General features: G+C 45.1%; 1 protein-coding gene across 4 annotated transcripts in view; it reads left to right on the top strand.

Moving 5' to 3' along the window:
- The window catches only part of ACO1 (aconitase 1), a 54,510-nt gene that overhangs the window by 5,435 nt on the left and 34,154 nt on the right, over positions 1 to 14,921 (top strand). For all 4 annotated transcript variants that reach the window (XM_014467481.2, XM_023743533.1, XM_023743532.1 and 1 more), the window contains one exon: positions 14,066 to 14,184. In XM_014467481.2, the coding sequence (XP_014322967.2) occupies positions 14,088 to 14,184 (97 nt within the window). In that variant the 5' untranslated portion in view covers positions 14,066 to 14,087. Of the gene's footprint in view, positions 1 to 14,065; positions 14,185 to 14,921 lie in introns of those variants that run through there.

The raw sequence follows: 14,921 nt of genomic DNA, 5'->3' as shown, positions 1-14,921 counted from the left end.
AGTCTCCTGGTAGATTTATTTGTATGAAGCAAAGAAGTGTTTCCCTGTCTTCTGTATTACTTAGCAATGCTTAATGCAAAGGAGACACTTCAAGAATAGATGCTACATTAATTTGAATCAAGTTCATTGAAGGGAATTTTTTTTAATCCTCACCTTTTTTCCATTGATTTTTAGGGAGAGTGGAAAGGAGAGGGAGAGGCAGAGAGAAACACTGATGTGAGAGAGACACATCGATTGGTTTCATATATGCCTCCCACATGCCCCCGACCAGGGCCAGGAGCTGGCAACCAAAGTATGAGCCCTTGACCAGAATCAAACCTGGGACCCTTCAGTCCGCAGGCCGATGCTCTGTCCACTGAGCCAAACCGGCTAGGGTGGGAAATTTTTTATTATAAAAGAAATGCATCACATTGAAAGAAAAATTCACAGATCCCGCCTAGCACCAAGAACATTTGATGTCACCTGTGAGGATTTTAAAACATTTTAAAGCATTGTGACGAAAAGACTTCAATTTGGTCTGTTACCATTTTTTCAAATACCTATCTGGAGCCTTTAGGTCTTTTCTGATTTTGCAATGTTTTTCCCCCAGTAGATAAGAGTGGCTCTGGCTGGATTTCAGAGTATCCATAGTGTTTTAAAATGTAGATTTAAATCTTCAGGAAAGAAATAGGCCGTATTTAGAATCCCCCTGCCCCAGGAAGTAAGTGGATAGCAATCATGAATAATGGTATAGAGTTCCCAGCGTGCACTGTGCTTCCCTCTGTTGCCTTGTTTAGTTATACAGCAGCCACTGTGAGCTGGGCAGAGCAGTGCAGGCCAGGTATCGTTACCTTAAATCTGCAAAGAAGTAACTGAACTTTAGGGAGGTAAGTGAATCTTGAATACTTACCTCCAGAAAATGGCAGTCGGAGTTTTGGTGTTGATTGGAAACCAGAGGGCTTTGAGATTCTATGTTGCAAACATGCAGAGACAGGGAACTGTCTTTCTGAGCATTATATGTCTTTGGGAGACATACCAGGCTCTTGAGGTAAGTACGTGTCCCTTACTGCCATAGAACTACTAACGCAGCGGTTCTCAACCTGTGGGTCGCGACTCCTTTGGGGGTCGAACGACCCTTTCACAGGGGTCGCCTAAGACCATCGAAAAACACATATATAATTACTTATTGTTTTTGTGATTAATCACTATGCTTTAATTATGTTCAGTTTGTAACAATGAAATTGGGGGTCACCACAACATGAGAAACTGTATTAAAGGGTCGCGGCATTAGGAAGGTTGAGAACCCCTGTACTAAAGGGATATCACACTCTCTGAGCCAGTCGTTTCTGATTCCTTGTGTTCTGCTTTCGTCTTTTCTTTAAAAGTTATCCACCTTCTGATGAGTTGGCAAGGCCGGTGCATGAGTGCTGGTGTGAGTCTCATTCTGTTCTTGACCTAAGATGACTCCGGGCAAGCCCGTGTTTGGATAGTGTGATTTGCTCAAGCAGGTGTTTACGGAGCACTTAATTATTCCTTATCCTCGTCATTCTTTTAAGACAATTATCGTGACATTACCAAGCACAGCTCACGCCATGGCATCGCTCACAAAGAAGCTGCGTCAGGATAAGACAGTGCCCTCCTACCTAATCGCCAGGTTTGACTTTTCCATTGAGGAGGGGTGGAAATTGTTGCTGACCGTCTGTTCTATGCAAGAGCTGCGCCAGGGCAGACGTACCAAAAGTACAGTTGTGTCATCTGGTGGGGCCTGACAGCCTCAGTTAGTCTTCAGGGTGGTATGTTTTATAAAACCCCTGTTTGCTCAGGTAAGGAGTGAGTTGCTTTATTTGTGCTGGTAATGCCTATACTGGTGACAGCAACCCACCCTTTAGAAGTTATCTATCATATAATTGTTGCCAAAGTTAAGGATATTTTAGGGGAAATAGAGGTTGACTAGCTAGTCCTCACATGTGTACCTTTGAGTTTGAAGATTGTTGTAATGTGAGATTTAATTTTTTTTAATCCATTTGGCTAATTTGAGTCCTTATGTGAGGAGTGACTGTAAAATGCTGTCACTTGTGCATCCCGGGCACCAGGGGGCCTAGGTCTGACTCCCAGCTTGGCCAGGTACCAGTCACTAGACCAGGGGTGGGCAAACTTTTTGACTCGAGGGCCACAATGGGTTCTTAAACTGGACCGGAGGGCCGGAACAAAAGCATGGATGGAGTGTTTGTGTGAACTAATATAAATTCAAAGTAAACATCATTACATAAAAGGGTACGGTCTTTTTTTTTTTTTTTTTTAGTTTTATTCATTTCAAACGGGCCGGATCCGGCCTGCGGGCTGTAGTTTGCCCACGGCTGCACTAGACCTTGGCAAGTTACTGAACCCTTCTGATCCTCAATAAAATGGGATGGTGATGCCTTTCTCACGCAGCTGCTGAGAGACCATATTACACAATGTGGGTGAGGTGCCTGGCACCCCACAGGCGCCCAGCACATGCCGTCGGGCCCAGTGCTGGTGGAATGATGTGGCGCTCATGGCATAATGCCTGGTGATTGCTGCTGTTCTTCTGCTTTCCGTCCCAGCCCAGAGCTCCTGAGCTCCAGGCCCAGGTATGCAGCTGCCTGCTGGATGTCGTCACCCCAAATCCACCCCAACACCCTGGTTCCCATGTTAGTCATTGGTCCTGCCAGTGCGCCCAAGTGAGGGGCATAGGCGCTCTCCCAGACCTCTCTGTCTTCAGTGCTCACCCTGCGTCCATCCTGCTTTCCTCACTCTTCCTGGGATTCTTGAACTTGTCTAACTCAAAAAGGGAGCCTCTGGCCCTAGCTGGTTTGGCTCAGTGGATAGGGGTCGGCCTCGGGACTAAAGGGTCCTGGGTTTGATTCCAGTCAAGGGCACGTGCCCCGGGTTGCGGGCTCAGATCCTCAGTGGGGGGCGTTCAGGAGGCAGCCAATCAATGATGCTCTCTCATCATGGATGTTTCTATCTCCCTTCCTCTCTGAAATTAATAAAAATCTTTTTTTAAAAATAAGAGAGCGAGAGCCTCTGTTCTCTTTTCCTGATGTGACTGTAATGGCACCGTAGCCTGCCTCCCTGCCGCCTGGCCCTGAGTCAGTCCCCACCACCACCAGGCTGGTCTCTGACAGTCAGATCAGGTCTTGGAGACTCCAGCTTAGGACCCTTTACTGTGCATTCTTGTCTTCAGGATGAATCCGAACCTGTCTGTGAAGTCCCTCGTGATGTGGACCCTGCCCTCCTCTTCCTCTCGGGCCTGCCCCGCGTGCACCCTGTAGGACTCCCACTGGGGCCCACCTCCGGGGCCCACGCATGTGCTGTCTTCTGCCCGCAGTTTCTCTTCCTGACTCCCTCCCGCTGGCTGTGTCCTTCTGGAAGGTCCTGGAGGCCTTCCTCACACCTCCCAGGCAGGTTAAGGTCTCCCTGGAGGCTTGTCACCCTCCATCTGCCACTACCCCCCGACCAGTCTGTGCGTGACCGAAGCACAGGGGGCTTTTATCCCTTTGTCCCGGTGTCCATAAATGTCCTCATTAAGCTCATGAACCTGCGCCAGGCCCTTCTCTTGAACAGCTCAGCCACCAGATGTGTCATGGCCTAATCCACTCTATTACTTGTCACATCATGGACCCAGTGAAGTGGCCTCTGCATGTGGATACCACGCCACTGTGTGGTGGGTACCCTCAGACGGGCCAGAGCACAGTGGGTAAGAGCTGGGCCTTAGAGCCGGTGGACTTGGCTTTGCGTCCCATTCTCCCTGCCGCGCGCCTGCAGTCTGGTTCCGGTCTCAGCTCCTGACCACACAGCCCCGCTGCTGCGGGGCCAGCCAGTGCGGGTCAGAAGCCAGGAGCATCGGGTCCTCCCGGCAGCTGCCTTCCTTCCGGAAAACCAATAAACATACAGCTTCTGGGAGCTTGTCTATCGCGAGTCATCATTCTTGAGTCCAAGCAGTTCTGAGGTGGGTGGGGGGAGATGCCTTCTGGAACTGGGTGAAGCCATGGAGATAACGTCTCCCTACAGCCAGCCTCTAAGTGGTGACACTCGTTCTCAAATCTGAGTTAGACAAGTTCAAGAATCTAGGAAATGAGTTCGGGGGCTGGAGGACATCAGGCTGCTTTCGTAAAGACTACGCGTGCTCTGTGATGCTCTAACACACCCCAGCCGCCTGCCCCTACGCCTGCTCTCAGGACTGGGCTGTGATAGGCCTTGGTTGGGGTCTCTCACGTGTCAATTTGGAAGCCCACTGGTGATGGGGGTTGCTGCAGGGCAGGGGACCCACGTTCGAGGAAAGCTGAGCACTGACCTTCACGAGGAAAGGAGGAGGTCAGGAGCAGAACTCGAGCTGGGTCAGGACCCCTGGTTCTGAGGAGGCCCGTCCAGCTTCGTCCTTTATTTCCCGGCCAAACGTTTCCTGACCCCAAGATGCCTTTCTTTTCTCAGTGCATCGCTGGAATGATAAATTCTCAAGTTCGCCAAGACTTCTTGGGGAAACTCTGCTTATATTCGCCCACTATTTCGTTCTTTTGAGTTAGTGGTCATGCAGTTGATATGAAGTGAACTTCAGGGATGTGTGGGGCTAGCCTTTCTCCTTGGGGATTGCGTATGATATTGTGCCGCCTTGGTCGCCACCTAGCACTCGGGAGCCTCGAAGAGGCAGGCGTTTTACTTTCTGGCCAGAAAGTGAAGAGCAGGGCCTGCTGGCTTAGGCAGTGTAGCGGCCATGGCCTGGCCCCCCAAATCCTGACCCTTGCCTTTGTCAGTGGCTGTGCATGTCTGCCGAGTGAGTCATGATCATTTTAGGATACATCCTGGAAATTTCCAATGTTACTTAATAATGAGGTTCAGAAAGAGAAGGGTTAGATTTGAGGAAGTAGCCACTTTTTAAATGCAGTCTTTATATGACAAGTTAATTTCTTACCCAACTTGAACAAATTCAGATGTTGGAAATCTACAGTTTAAACCAAAGGTAGAGCTAGGAGAGTACTCTGTAGTTTGTCTTCAGTCAAAATGGCTAGAATGGCCTGCTCTGCCCTCCTCTTGTCCTCTTTTTCTGCACTCATTCTTGCCTTTCTCAGACCTACTGCAGGGCCTTTGCACGTGATCTTACCCCTCCTCCAGATTGCACGTAACTTGTTCTCTCTTCCTTCAAGGCTCTGCTCGAGTGGCTCCATGTCAATGAGGCCTGCCTTAATCTCCTGACGTTCTTCAAGGCCCCAGCACTCCCCACTGCTCTCACCCTGCTTTATCCACACAGCTTTATCTGCTCACTGTCTGACATTGCTTATTTATTTATGTATTTGTTTAGTCCGTCTCCCTCCACTAAAGTGGGAGCACCGTGAGGCAGGAACTTTGTCAGTTTTGTTCCTGGGTGTATCCCTACTGCCTAAAACAGTTTGTGGCATATGGATACTATAAATATGTATTGAATAAATGAATGAATGAATAAATCAGATTTTTTTTCACTTGGTAGGGCCTTTTTAGATCATCGACTAACCTTATGTTACAGATTAGGAAACTGAGGCACAGAAAGTAATGTGGCTTATCTGAAATGAAACGGAATCATTTAAAAGCTGTTATAACTCTTGAAAAGACCTAGGAATATAGGTGGAGCATTCTGGTTGATCGTCAAGTAGAAAACAGATTAACTTAAAAATTTAGCAAAAAGAGACAAGTCGTTGTGTGATGGCAAAGCTTTCTGATACAGAAGGCAGACTCATGTTCATTTTTAAAGTGTAAAGTGCACCTTGCACGTAAATAGAAAAGAAAACTATGTTGGTGGATTTGGTTTTACTGTTATAAAGCCATTTCTTTCTCCAACTCCCTCCTGCACTACTTTTTCTCTTTTTCATTCTCTACCAAAACAGGCAATGGCTCTTATCACTTCTCTTGCAAAATTCTTTCTATTACAAGTACCACATTCAAGAGATTTTTGTTTTGTTTTTTTAAATTACTTTTTATGATTCTAAGAGGATCAAAGAGGCAATCTGGTCTCTGGAAAAATTCAGAGACACTTGGACTACTCCAGTTTCCTAGATGCATCTGCAAACAAGTGATTTCTCGCTCCCGCTTGGCGAGAGAACCAAGTTAACAGGCCGTGGTGGTTTGCTGGCCTGAACGGTCCTGACCTCAGTCTTGTTTGTGCTCACATAGACATCCTTGGAATCTCACTTTGGTCAAAAAGTTGTTTATAAGTAGAATGACGTTCGGATACATGACCGTCCGTTTAGGAGTGGGACCAATTAATTTCTCTTTAAACAAACAAACAGAAAAAGCAACATATCTAATTTTTATAGTGAACTGAATTGAACTCTAGAGATGTAGTGATATTTGCCTTTGGAGTTGGAAGCCATGATAATTCAGGTGGGTGTTTTAGGAAAGTGAGAAGAGAGGAAGAGAGGCAGGTAAACCACATGAAATACAGAAGGAACTCTTTTTGTTGTTTGCATACATTTTAAAAATCTACTTTCCTGGAAACTGACACCTATGCACACTCTGTACCCCCTAAGCCCCTCCCTGTACTCCCCCCCACCCCGAGTTAGCTCTATCCTCCCACCCCTTGCTGACCGGCGTCCTGCTGCTCAGGGTTCCTCTTTTCCTCTGCTCCTTCCCACAGGTGCATGGAAAGCCTGGGGTTGGCTGTAGGGCCCACTCATCTCTATGCCTCTCTATGTCCTTGGGCAACATAAGAGGATCCAACTCTTGACAGCAGAGGCAGCTAAGTCTTGGACTTACATTCTCCAAAGGCAGGAAATGATCTGAAGAAGTGAATCTTATTTTATCTGATCACTGGAGTTTGGCTAAAGTCAGTCGAGTGTTCCAAACATCTCTGCAGATCTGGCTGTGCCAACACGCATCACAGTGTGGCATTCACCGTGGCCTGGGTGTAGGGTCTGAGATGGTCTCCTAGCAAGGTGATGGTGTAGCAGTGCTCTGCTGTACTCAGGCTCCCTCCGAAGGCCCACGGGCAAGATTGCTGCCTGGGCTTGGATGTTCAGTTTGGGTTACAGATGGCAAAGCCTACTACTGATCACAGAGGGATTTTGCCCGTGACTTCAGCTAATTGACCACTTCCCTTGCTCTGCCCATCCAGGTTCGCAATACACCCGAGCATGGGCTGAAATGGAACATCGGATTGTAGGGCCTACCCTCCATGTGCAGGGGAACCTTGTAGACTGCAAGCCTGAATGTCAGAGAGAGGCCCAGGGCAGTCCTTGCTTCTCCAGGGTTAGAGTCTCATCCACATCGTTAGCTCAGTCAGGTCCTGTCCGAGATGAGAACATTTGGTCACCAGAGGCCATCTCAGTGTCACTCAGTGTGGCCTGTCTGGCAGACACGCAGTTTACGAAGGAAGAAATTCAGATGTCTGACAGACAGATGGAAAAGTGTTCATCTTCACTAGCAAGTCAAGAAATACCCAAGATTAGCTTTTTAATCCCTCAATTTGGCGAATGGTAAAAACGAAAATTATGTTGCCTGGTTTAGGCAACTCCATTCACTGCTTCAGACAAGGGCCACAAACCTGGAATAGCCTTCCCCGGCAGCCTGGTGCCGTGTGACAGGTGGAGATGGGCAGAGCCTCTCTCCCGCGGTCCTACTTCTAGGAACTGAAAGCTCAGTCAGAGTTTATTTTAAGGAAATGGATTAAGAACCTATTCAAAGAAATGTATGCAGAGGTGGTAGCATTGTTTGAATGTAAATATTTGGAAACAACCTACGTACAGATGGTCCCCAGCTTATGATGGTGCGAAAGCCATACACATTCAGTAGAAACTGTACTTTGAATTTTTAATTTCGATCTTTTCCTTAGCTAGCAATAGGCAATATGCTACGGGGCAGCAGTAGTGTGATGATTTTGCCCAAGTAGGCGAGTGTGTGTGTTCTGAGCATGTTCTGTCGGCCTGGCTAAGCTATGTTATTCAGTAGGTTAGATATATTAAGTGCATTTTCGACTTAGGATTTTTTCAACTTACAATGATTTTATCAGGATATAACCCCAACATAAGTTGAGGAGCATGTGTATTTTATTAAGGATGTAAATAAATTGTTATATATCTGAATGACAGATTTTTATGGTATAGTTAAAAGTGATATTAAATATCATATGATTGCCCTATAAAGTTGTTTGTGGTCTATTGCTGAATGAGAAAAGCAATTTACAGAACAATGTGAAGTTTATAAAGTATCATATGATTGCCCTGTAAAGATGTTTGTGGTCTATTGCTGAGTAAGAAAAGCAATTTACAGAACAATGTGAAGTCTGATCCATTTTGTTAAGAAATTCAAATACATTTTAAAATCATGTTAAATGAAACCATAATACAGATTGACTTTTTTTTTGTTCACCTGCATTTTTTAACATTTCTGCAATGAGCATCTATTTCTCAGTGTAATATTTTTAAAGTTATCACCACCTACCAAGATGTGGTTCAACAACAAGCTTGATACCCGCTAGGATTCCATAGGAAGGAGAGGGGGTGGGGCTGGGGTGAGAGGAAGGGGTGCAGCTTGGATCGACTTGTATGAGTGTGGAGTTGTCCATCTAAAGTTAAACATGAGCCACTTCACTGCGTTGGTGGATAATGGAGGACACGTTTTGGGGAGTAAGGTGGGTTTATCTAAAAAGTAATAGTCACAAGTTTACTTTTAAAGAAATCCTCATCAGACATTATTAAAGAAAGAACTACATATTGTAGTTTCAGAAACGTTGTGGACTGTTTTATCTTCTTTTCAAAAGACATAGCTGTCAAATTCTCATTTTATAGAGACTATGCCAGTGATGGCGAACCTATGACACGCGTGTCATTTTTTTGGTTGATTTTTCTTTATTAAATGGCATTTAAATATATAAAATAAATATCAAAAATATAAGTCTTTGTTTTACTATGGTTGCAAATATCAAAAAATTTCTATATGTGACACGGCACCAGAGTTAAGTTAGGGTTTTTCAAAATGCTGACACGCTGAGCTCAAAAGGTTCCCCATCACTGGACTATGCCTTCCTGTGTGAAATATCCTCTGAAGATATTTATGTGAAAATTGAAAATGGCTGCTTCAGCTTTTAAACTAGTAATTAGTAAATGAATCCATGCTTATGGAAAATATAATTTGGGTTATATTCAGCGGTATATAACATAAAAAGTTAAAGCCCCTCCCCCTTATTCAATATATTCTTCTACTTAGGGATAATCAATGTTAACTTTAATCTTTCTTTGTTGTACTCATTTTCAATACAGTGTTATATGTGTGTGAATGAATATATACTAAGAGTTTTGAAGGTTTTTAAACTTAAACTTGATTCTAGTATATATATCTTTTCTGTAACTTTTTATGTCACTTACTATCACTAAGTGTGAGTCTGGGCTCTCATGTCTTATGTTGAATCTGAGTAAGGAGTTGTATGTTTGATGTTTATATTGATAAAGTTGATTTGCCCTTATTCTTGGGAATAAACTGTTCACTCCGGGCAGACTGTCAAAACTTAACCTTAAGTTGTTTTCCCAGAGCTTAGCTATCAGTCAGTTCTCTGGAATTCTGAACCCCATGGAAGGTTCAGTAAATGATTATAAAACTAAAAGTGCCAGAGGACTGTGATATGCCTACGTAGTACATTCTCAACTCCACTTATAAAGGATTTTACGTTGTTGTTTTCCCTGCCGGAAATTTGTATTTCATTGGAGGGAAAGTCAGTTCTAATTTCTTCCGTATTCCTGTGGCCCCAGGCAGCCACTCTCCTCGGGGCCTGGCTTTCCTCGTCAGGGGAATCTCTGCAGAAGACAGCATTCTCTGATTCCCGCTCACACGTCCTTATCCTCCGAAGTCAGCAAATCCCTAGGGTGGGTGATGGGCTAGTGCAGGGATGGGCAAACTTTTTGACTCGAGGGCCACAATGGGTTCTTAAACTGGACCGGAGGGCCGGAACAAAAGCATGGCTGGAGTGTTTGTGTGAACTAATATAAATTCAAAGTAAACATCATTACATAAAAGGGTAAGGTCTTTTTTTTTTTTTTAGTTTTATTCATTTCAAACGGGCCATAGTTTGCCCACGGCTGGGTTAATGCCTATCCACTATGCACAGGTGAAGGTGTCTCTGCAGGTCAAAGGTCAGTTGGCTGCAAGACTGGATGTAGTTGGGGAGGAACCCAGCTCTGGACTCTCTCCACCTTTTTGCTGGGAGCATGGTTCATTTGTTAAGTATCTCAGATCTGCCTCCCTGTGCCTGATATTTAATATTTTCCATGATTTAACTTAAAAATCTGGTGTTTGACACTCTCTTCCCCATACCCACTCTTCCAGGCACAAAATGTACCTGTGATGGTCATGATATTTTATCAGTCACCTAGCTGGAATTTCAGGAAGGCTTAGCTTTGAAACTCACTGTTTCTCGACCAGCTGTCAATTGTCTTGACTTTCGAAGGTGAACTAGATATGGGGAAGGGTTGCGATGCAGGGCATATGTCTCTTTTTGGATTCCTTTCATAGAAGAACTGTTCGCCTGTCCCCCGTGACTGTCTGGTCAGCAGTCCAGCATCTGAAGGCAGGTGTTCAGGAAGGACAGGTCTGGAATGAGCTCCAACCTCCAAGCTGAGAAGATGCCATTTCCTCAGCTCTCCTTTCCTCTTCCTTTTTTCTTTTTTCCCTTTACCTTCAGGCCGTGCCATCTGATTCTGCGGAACAGAAAAGGCAGCAACCCAAACATATCTCCATGCCTTCTCACTCTCCCCTTTCCAAAAAGATAGGGTAACACGACACCCTCTCCTAAAAAATTCACACGGACTCTCTTTTATGAGATTGAAGGGGGAGTCGGTAAAACTGAAACATGTAGGACAAAGCGGAGCAGAGGAGGATGGGAGATCAGAAAAGAAAGGGAGTGAAACCGGATCTGTGCTTAATGTGCATGTGGAAAGCAGGCAGGCTCCCTGGCCAGTTGGTAGGGTTCCTAGACTAAACCCCAATCTTGGGACAGTGTGGGAGTCAGCAGGAGCTGGTATTACTCAAGTTTGGGCTGGGGGAGGGTTCTGGGCAGGGGAGGAGGCCGAGGAGCACTAGATTCTACTCTGCATCTGACGGTTCCCAAGCAAAGGTCTTCCCCCTCCGAGCCTCCTTGGAGCGCTGTTGTGTGTTGGCTTTCTCTGGGGATTGCTAAGCACTGGGGACTCCTGGAAGGGGATTCGAGACAAGGGTCATAGGGTGAGTGGAACCTTGGAGTGGCTCTGATTTCCAGAGCTCTCCCGGCTCATGTGGAGGGGTCGTTTCCCAGCTTCCAAGCAAATCCATTTGGGGGGGGGGGCGGTTTGCCAAAACACAGCTGCTGCTCTCTCCCCCGGGGACAGGTAACAATGGCTGGTGCAGACCAAGGTACTGGGTGACCCCTGAGAAGAAGCTAAGGCAACTCCAGGCAGGCAAAACAACAGTCTTACCATTTCAGCTGCTAGTTTTCGGGGTGGGAAAGTTAAGTCTGGGGCAGCAGCATCAGTGACAGATCAGAGGGATAGCAGCATGATTGCCTTTTTAAATTCTCCAGAATTCCGTCAGTGGAATGGTTAAGCCGTTTCTGAGCCCACGGGTTTGTAAACTTCTCCTGGAGACAAGCCAGCCTGTTTCTCATAGGTGTCCATATGGTTTTGTCCCTCCTGCCTGGCTCCGCATGTAGTGGGGATAAAGAGCAAGTCTCTTGCATTTGTGTTCCACTTCATGTTAAATGCCCCCTCTCCTCAAACACTACAGCCAGTCTCTCCTTGGCACCCGGAGCTCAGTTGTATTTTTTCTCCTTCCTGAGATTCCCATTCACTTCGCCGTTTTCTCTCCTTTTGCCTCTTCAGCTTTTGCTCCATCCACTGCTTTTCCATTCCAGCTGCCCGCCGTCCAGTGCCCGCCCAGGTTCCGTCTCACCTTCACCTGAGTTTCCTGTCTGGTTACCCCACCATTCCTCCTGGCCAGTACACCTGCCAGGGCAGGTCGGGACACAGGTCGCGGACGGACCAGCAGTCCAATAGGGCCCACAGGCATGTTTGGTTGGCCATCATGGTGCACAGCCACACAGTCGTTTACAAAACCTTATGTACCAACATTTATAAGTCAAGAGAGCGCATGTGAAAATCCAGATGGCCAGCCGTCCTACCTCAGACCTTGGCTGGAGCCAAGAGGCTGCCACCCTTAGACGGGCACACACTGCCCAGGCTGCCCGGCCCCTCTGCTGCCCGCTCCGTGTAGGCTCCCTGCCTGGGCCATGTAGGCATGTGGGTTGTGACCCCCTCTCTCCTTTGAACATGGCCCTCCCTTTTTCATACACTTACACACCTTTCCTGGTACATCGCCGCCTCCTGAACTAAGTGTAAGCTCCTGACTCCACAGTGTCCGCCAGTGATTCTCAAACTGAAAATGTGTCCGGAACACTTGGGAGATTAAAGACTGATTCCTGCTACCCCCCCACTACCAGTCCATTATGATTTGGTAATTCAGGGGGGACACTCAGAAATACTCATTTTTTAACAAGAAAGATCCCAGGTAATGCTCTGCAGATTCTAGGGCACATACTTTTATAAGCACAGTTCCAGTATGTTCCATTGTCCCTTGCTGACCTTTCTTAGTTTCAGTTCCAGAATTCCTAAAGAAGGAAGTGGCTTGGCCCAAATTGAGGCAGATACCTTTCCTCCCCCCACAGATGGCGGCTCCTACAAACCCCACATGGGACCAGGGGACAGAAGCCATTCCCAGCAGAGTTGCTGGCGCACAACCCCCTCTTTCCTCCAGCTTCTCTTGCCCCATCAGGTGTCTGGCTTGTCCCCGTGCTGGTGGCCCCAGGAAGGCAGGGCTGCTTCTCAACCAGCTGCCCCTCCCCAGAACTAACTAGTCCTGGGCTTTAAGCACAGTAGATGTACAAAGCCCTGTTTCAGAAGTTATATGTGTCCACAGTTAAAAATGCAAACCATGCAAAAGGATATACGGTAAGACTGAGCCCTCCTTCCCCACCTGATTTGGGGCCTCTGTCCCTCTTAGAGGAACCAGTCCCTTTTATGTCTTGATGAAGATAGGGACCCTGGAGAAGAGGCCCATTTGTAACTTTTTATCTCCATAAAGAATTGTTTCCTATACATGTTTTTTTTTTTTCATTTTACAGTAATATGTTGATCATTCCACATCAGTCATCTCAAAATTATTTGAGTTGAATATTTACACATGAAAATCTTGGATTAGTTAGGGAAATGTTACTATTCTTATCTTAAAATTAAGACTTTTGGGGAATGGATTCATTAAAGAGTTTTTGCCCAAGGGGTAGCAATAGAGAGCGAGTCTCTGTCGCCCAGCCCTTTGTGTTCTGCTCTAAGTTGTACATATATGATTTGAAATTGCTGTTTATGTGTGTGGAGGCCACGAAAAATGTCCTCCCTGTTCGCTGCTTATAATTTATAAAAAGAGAAGTTCTGTCCAGAGCTGGGTAGAGGGTCCCCTGCAAACCTAACTTGGAAGTTTGGGCCTTGATGGCACCACAATATTACCTTAAAGATTCCCGGATGTGAACACTCCATTGTTGTCAGATACAAAACTGAGTCAGAAACACTTCTGACCAACATGTTTTTCGTTTACTTACATTGCTGCAGAGACTTACAACAGAAAGCAGCGGCTTTTAAATCCCCATTTCCAAAGTCCAAGTTTTATACAGTTGCATAATATCACCTGCTATGGACCTCTTACCTCCTGTCAAGCAAGTCACGGTCCAGCTCAAAGGTCTGTTCAAATATTCAGGATTTACCATGATATACTTCCTTCATTTCACTTCTTACTATTTCTTATCAGTGGCAAAATGTTGGAAAATTGTAGAAAGAAGACAAAAGAAATTTGGGATTTTATGCTCTCTTAGAGGTGAATGCTGGGTTTCGCAATAGCTTCACAGAAACCCATTTTATTTGCTAAGATCATTCTTATATTCATTTATATCCCACCTCCCTCTCTGAAAAGACAATGATTTCTTGAAGTAAATGTGTACCATAATTGTTATACAAAGCAAACACTCCTCAAAATAAATGAGGTCCAGCTTTGAGAGTAGAAATTAAATGTCCTTGTTCCTTTTCAGGGACACAGAGCCATCAGGAACCATGAGCAACCCATTTGCACACCTCGCTGAGCCTTTAGATCCTGCACAACCAGGAAAGAAATTCTTCAATTTGAATAAATTGAACGATTCAAGATATGGTAGGTACATGGCTCTATGAAGTAAGTGCTGTGGCAGCAATTGGTATCTCATTTGCATAGTAATTATGCTATGTAATTAATTACCTTTTAGGAGAGTTGAAAAAGGCATAGCAGAGAACAGGTCTTGGATTAAGCTTTATAAACACACATACCTTGCATTGCTCATTTTTAAGTAGTAATAATGATGATATACATGTAGCATTTATATAGCATTTTACAGGGTATAGAGTGTTTGTACATATGTATTATGTCATTTAATCTGAGTAACAACCCTAGAGATCATGTTTATAAAGTGTAATAACTGCTAAGGAATCTGAATTCCCAGAGAGAGTCAATGACATGGTCAAATAACAACTTTGTGATTACGCAGAATAGGACAAAAACACGTCTTTTTTATTCCAAATCCTGTGCTTTTCTACCTTTATACTCTTGTCTTTTCCAGATAATTTGGGGAATAATTTCATATATCAGGATGGAACATTTCCTTTTTAAATGAGCAAAGTAGTTTTTCTTATGAATTACCATTGTTTTATCCTAGAAATCCCAGTTACCACACTATATGTTGTTTGGGATTTTATTTCCTTGGAGAGATGTATGTTACTATACCTTGGTCTTAATTACAATAATTGTAAAGGAGTTATTTTCTCATTTCTTAGACACTAGTTTTCATGAGAAATATTACTGTGTGTATGTGTGTTTTACTTGCTAACATATAATACGTTAAATATCTACACTGG

The sequence above is a fragment of the Myotis lucifugus genome, unplaced genomic scaffold, assembly GCF_000147115.1.
Source record: "Myotis lucifugus unplaced genomic scaffold, Myoluc2.0 scaffold_398, whole genome shotgun sequence".
Lineage (NCBI taxonomy): Eukaryota > Metazoa > Chordata > Mammalia > Chiroptera > Vespertilionidae > Myotis > Myotis lucifugus.
Note: the sequence above shows the minus strand (reverse complement) of the source record. Positions and strands in the feature narration are given on the sequence as shown.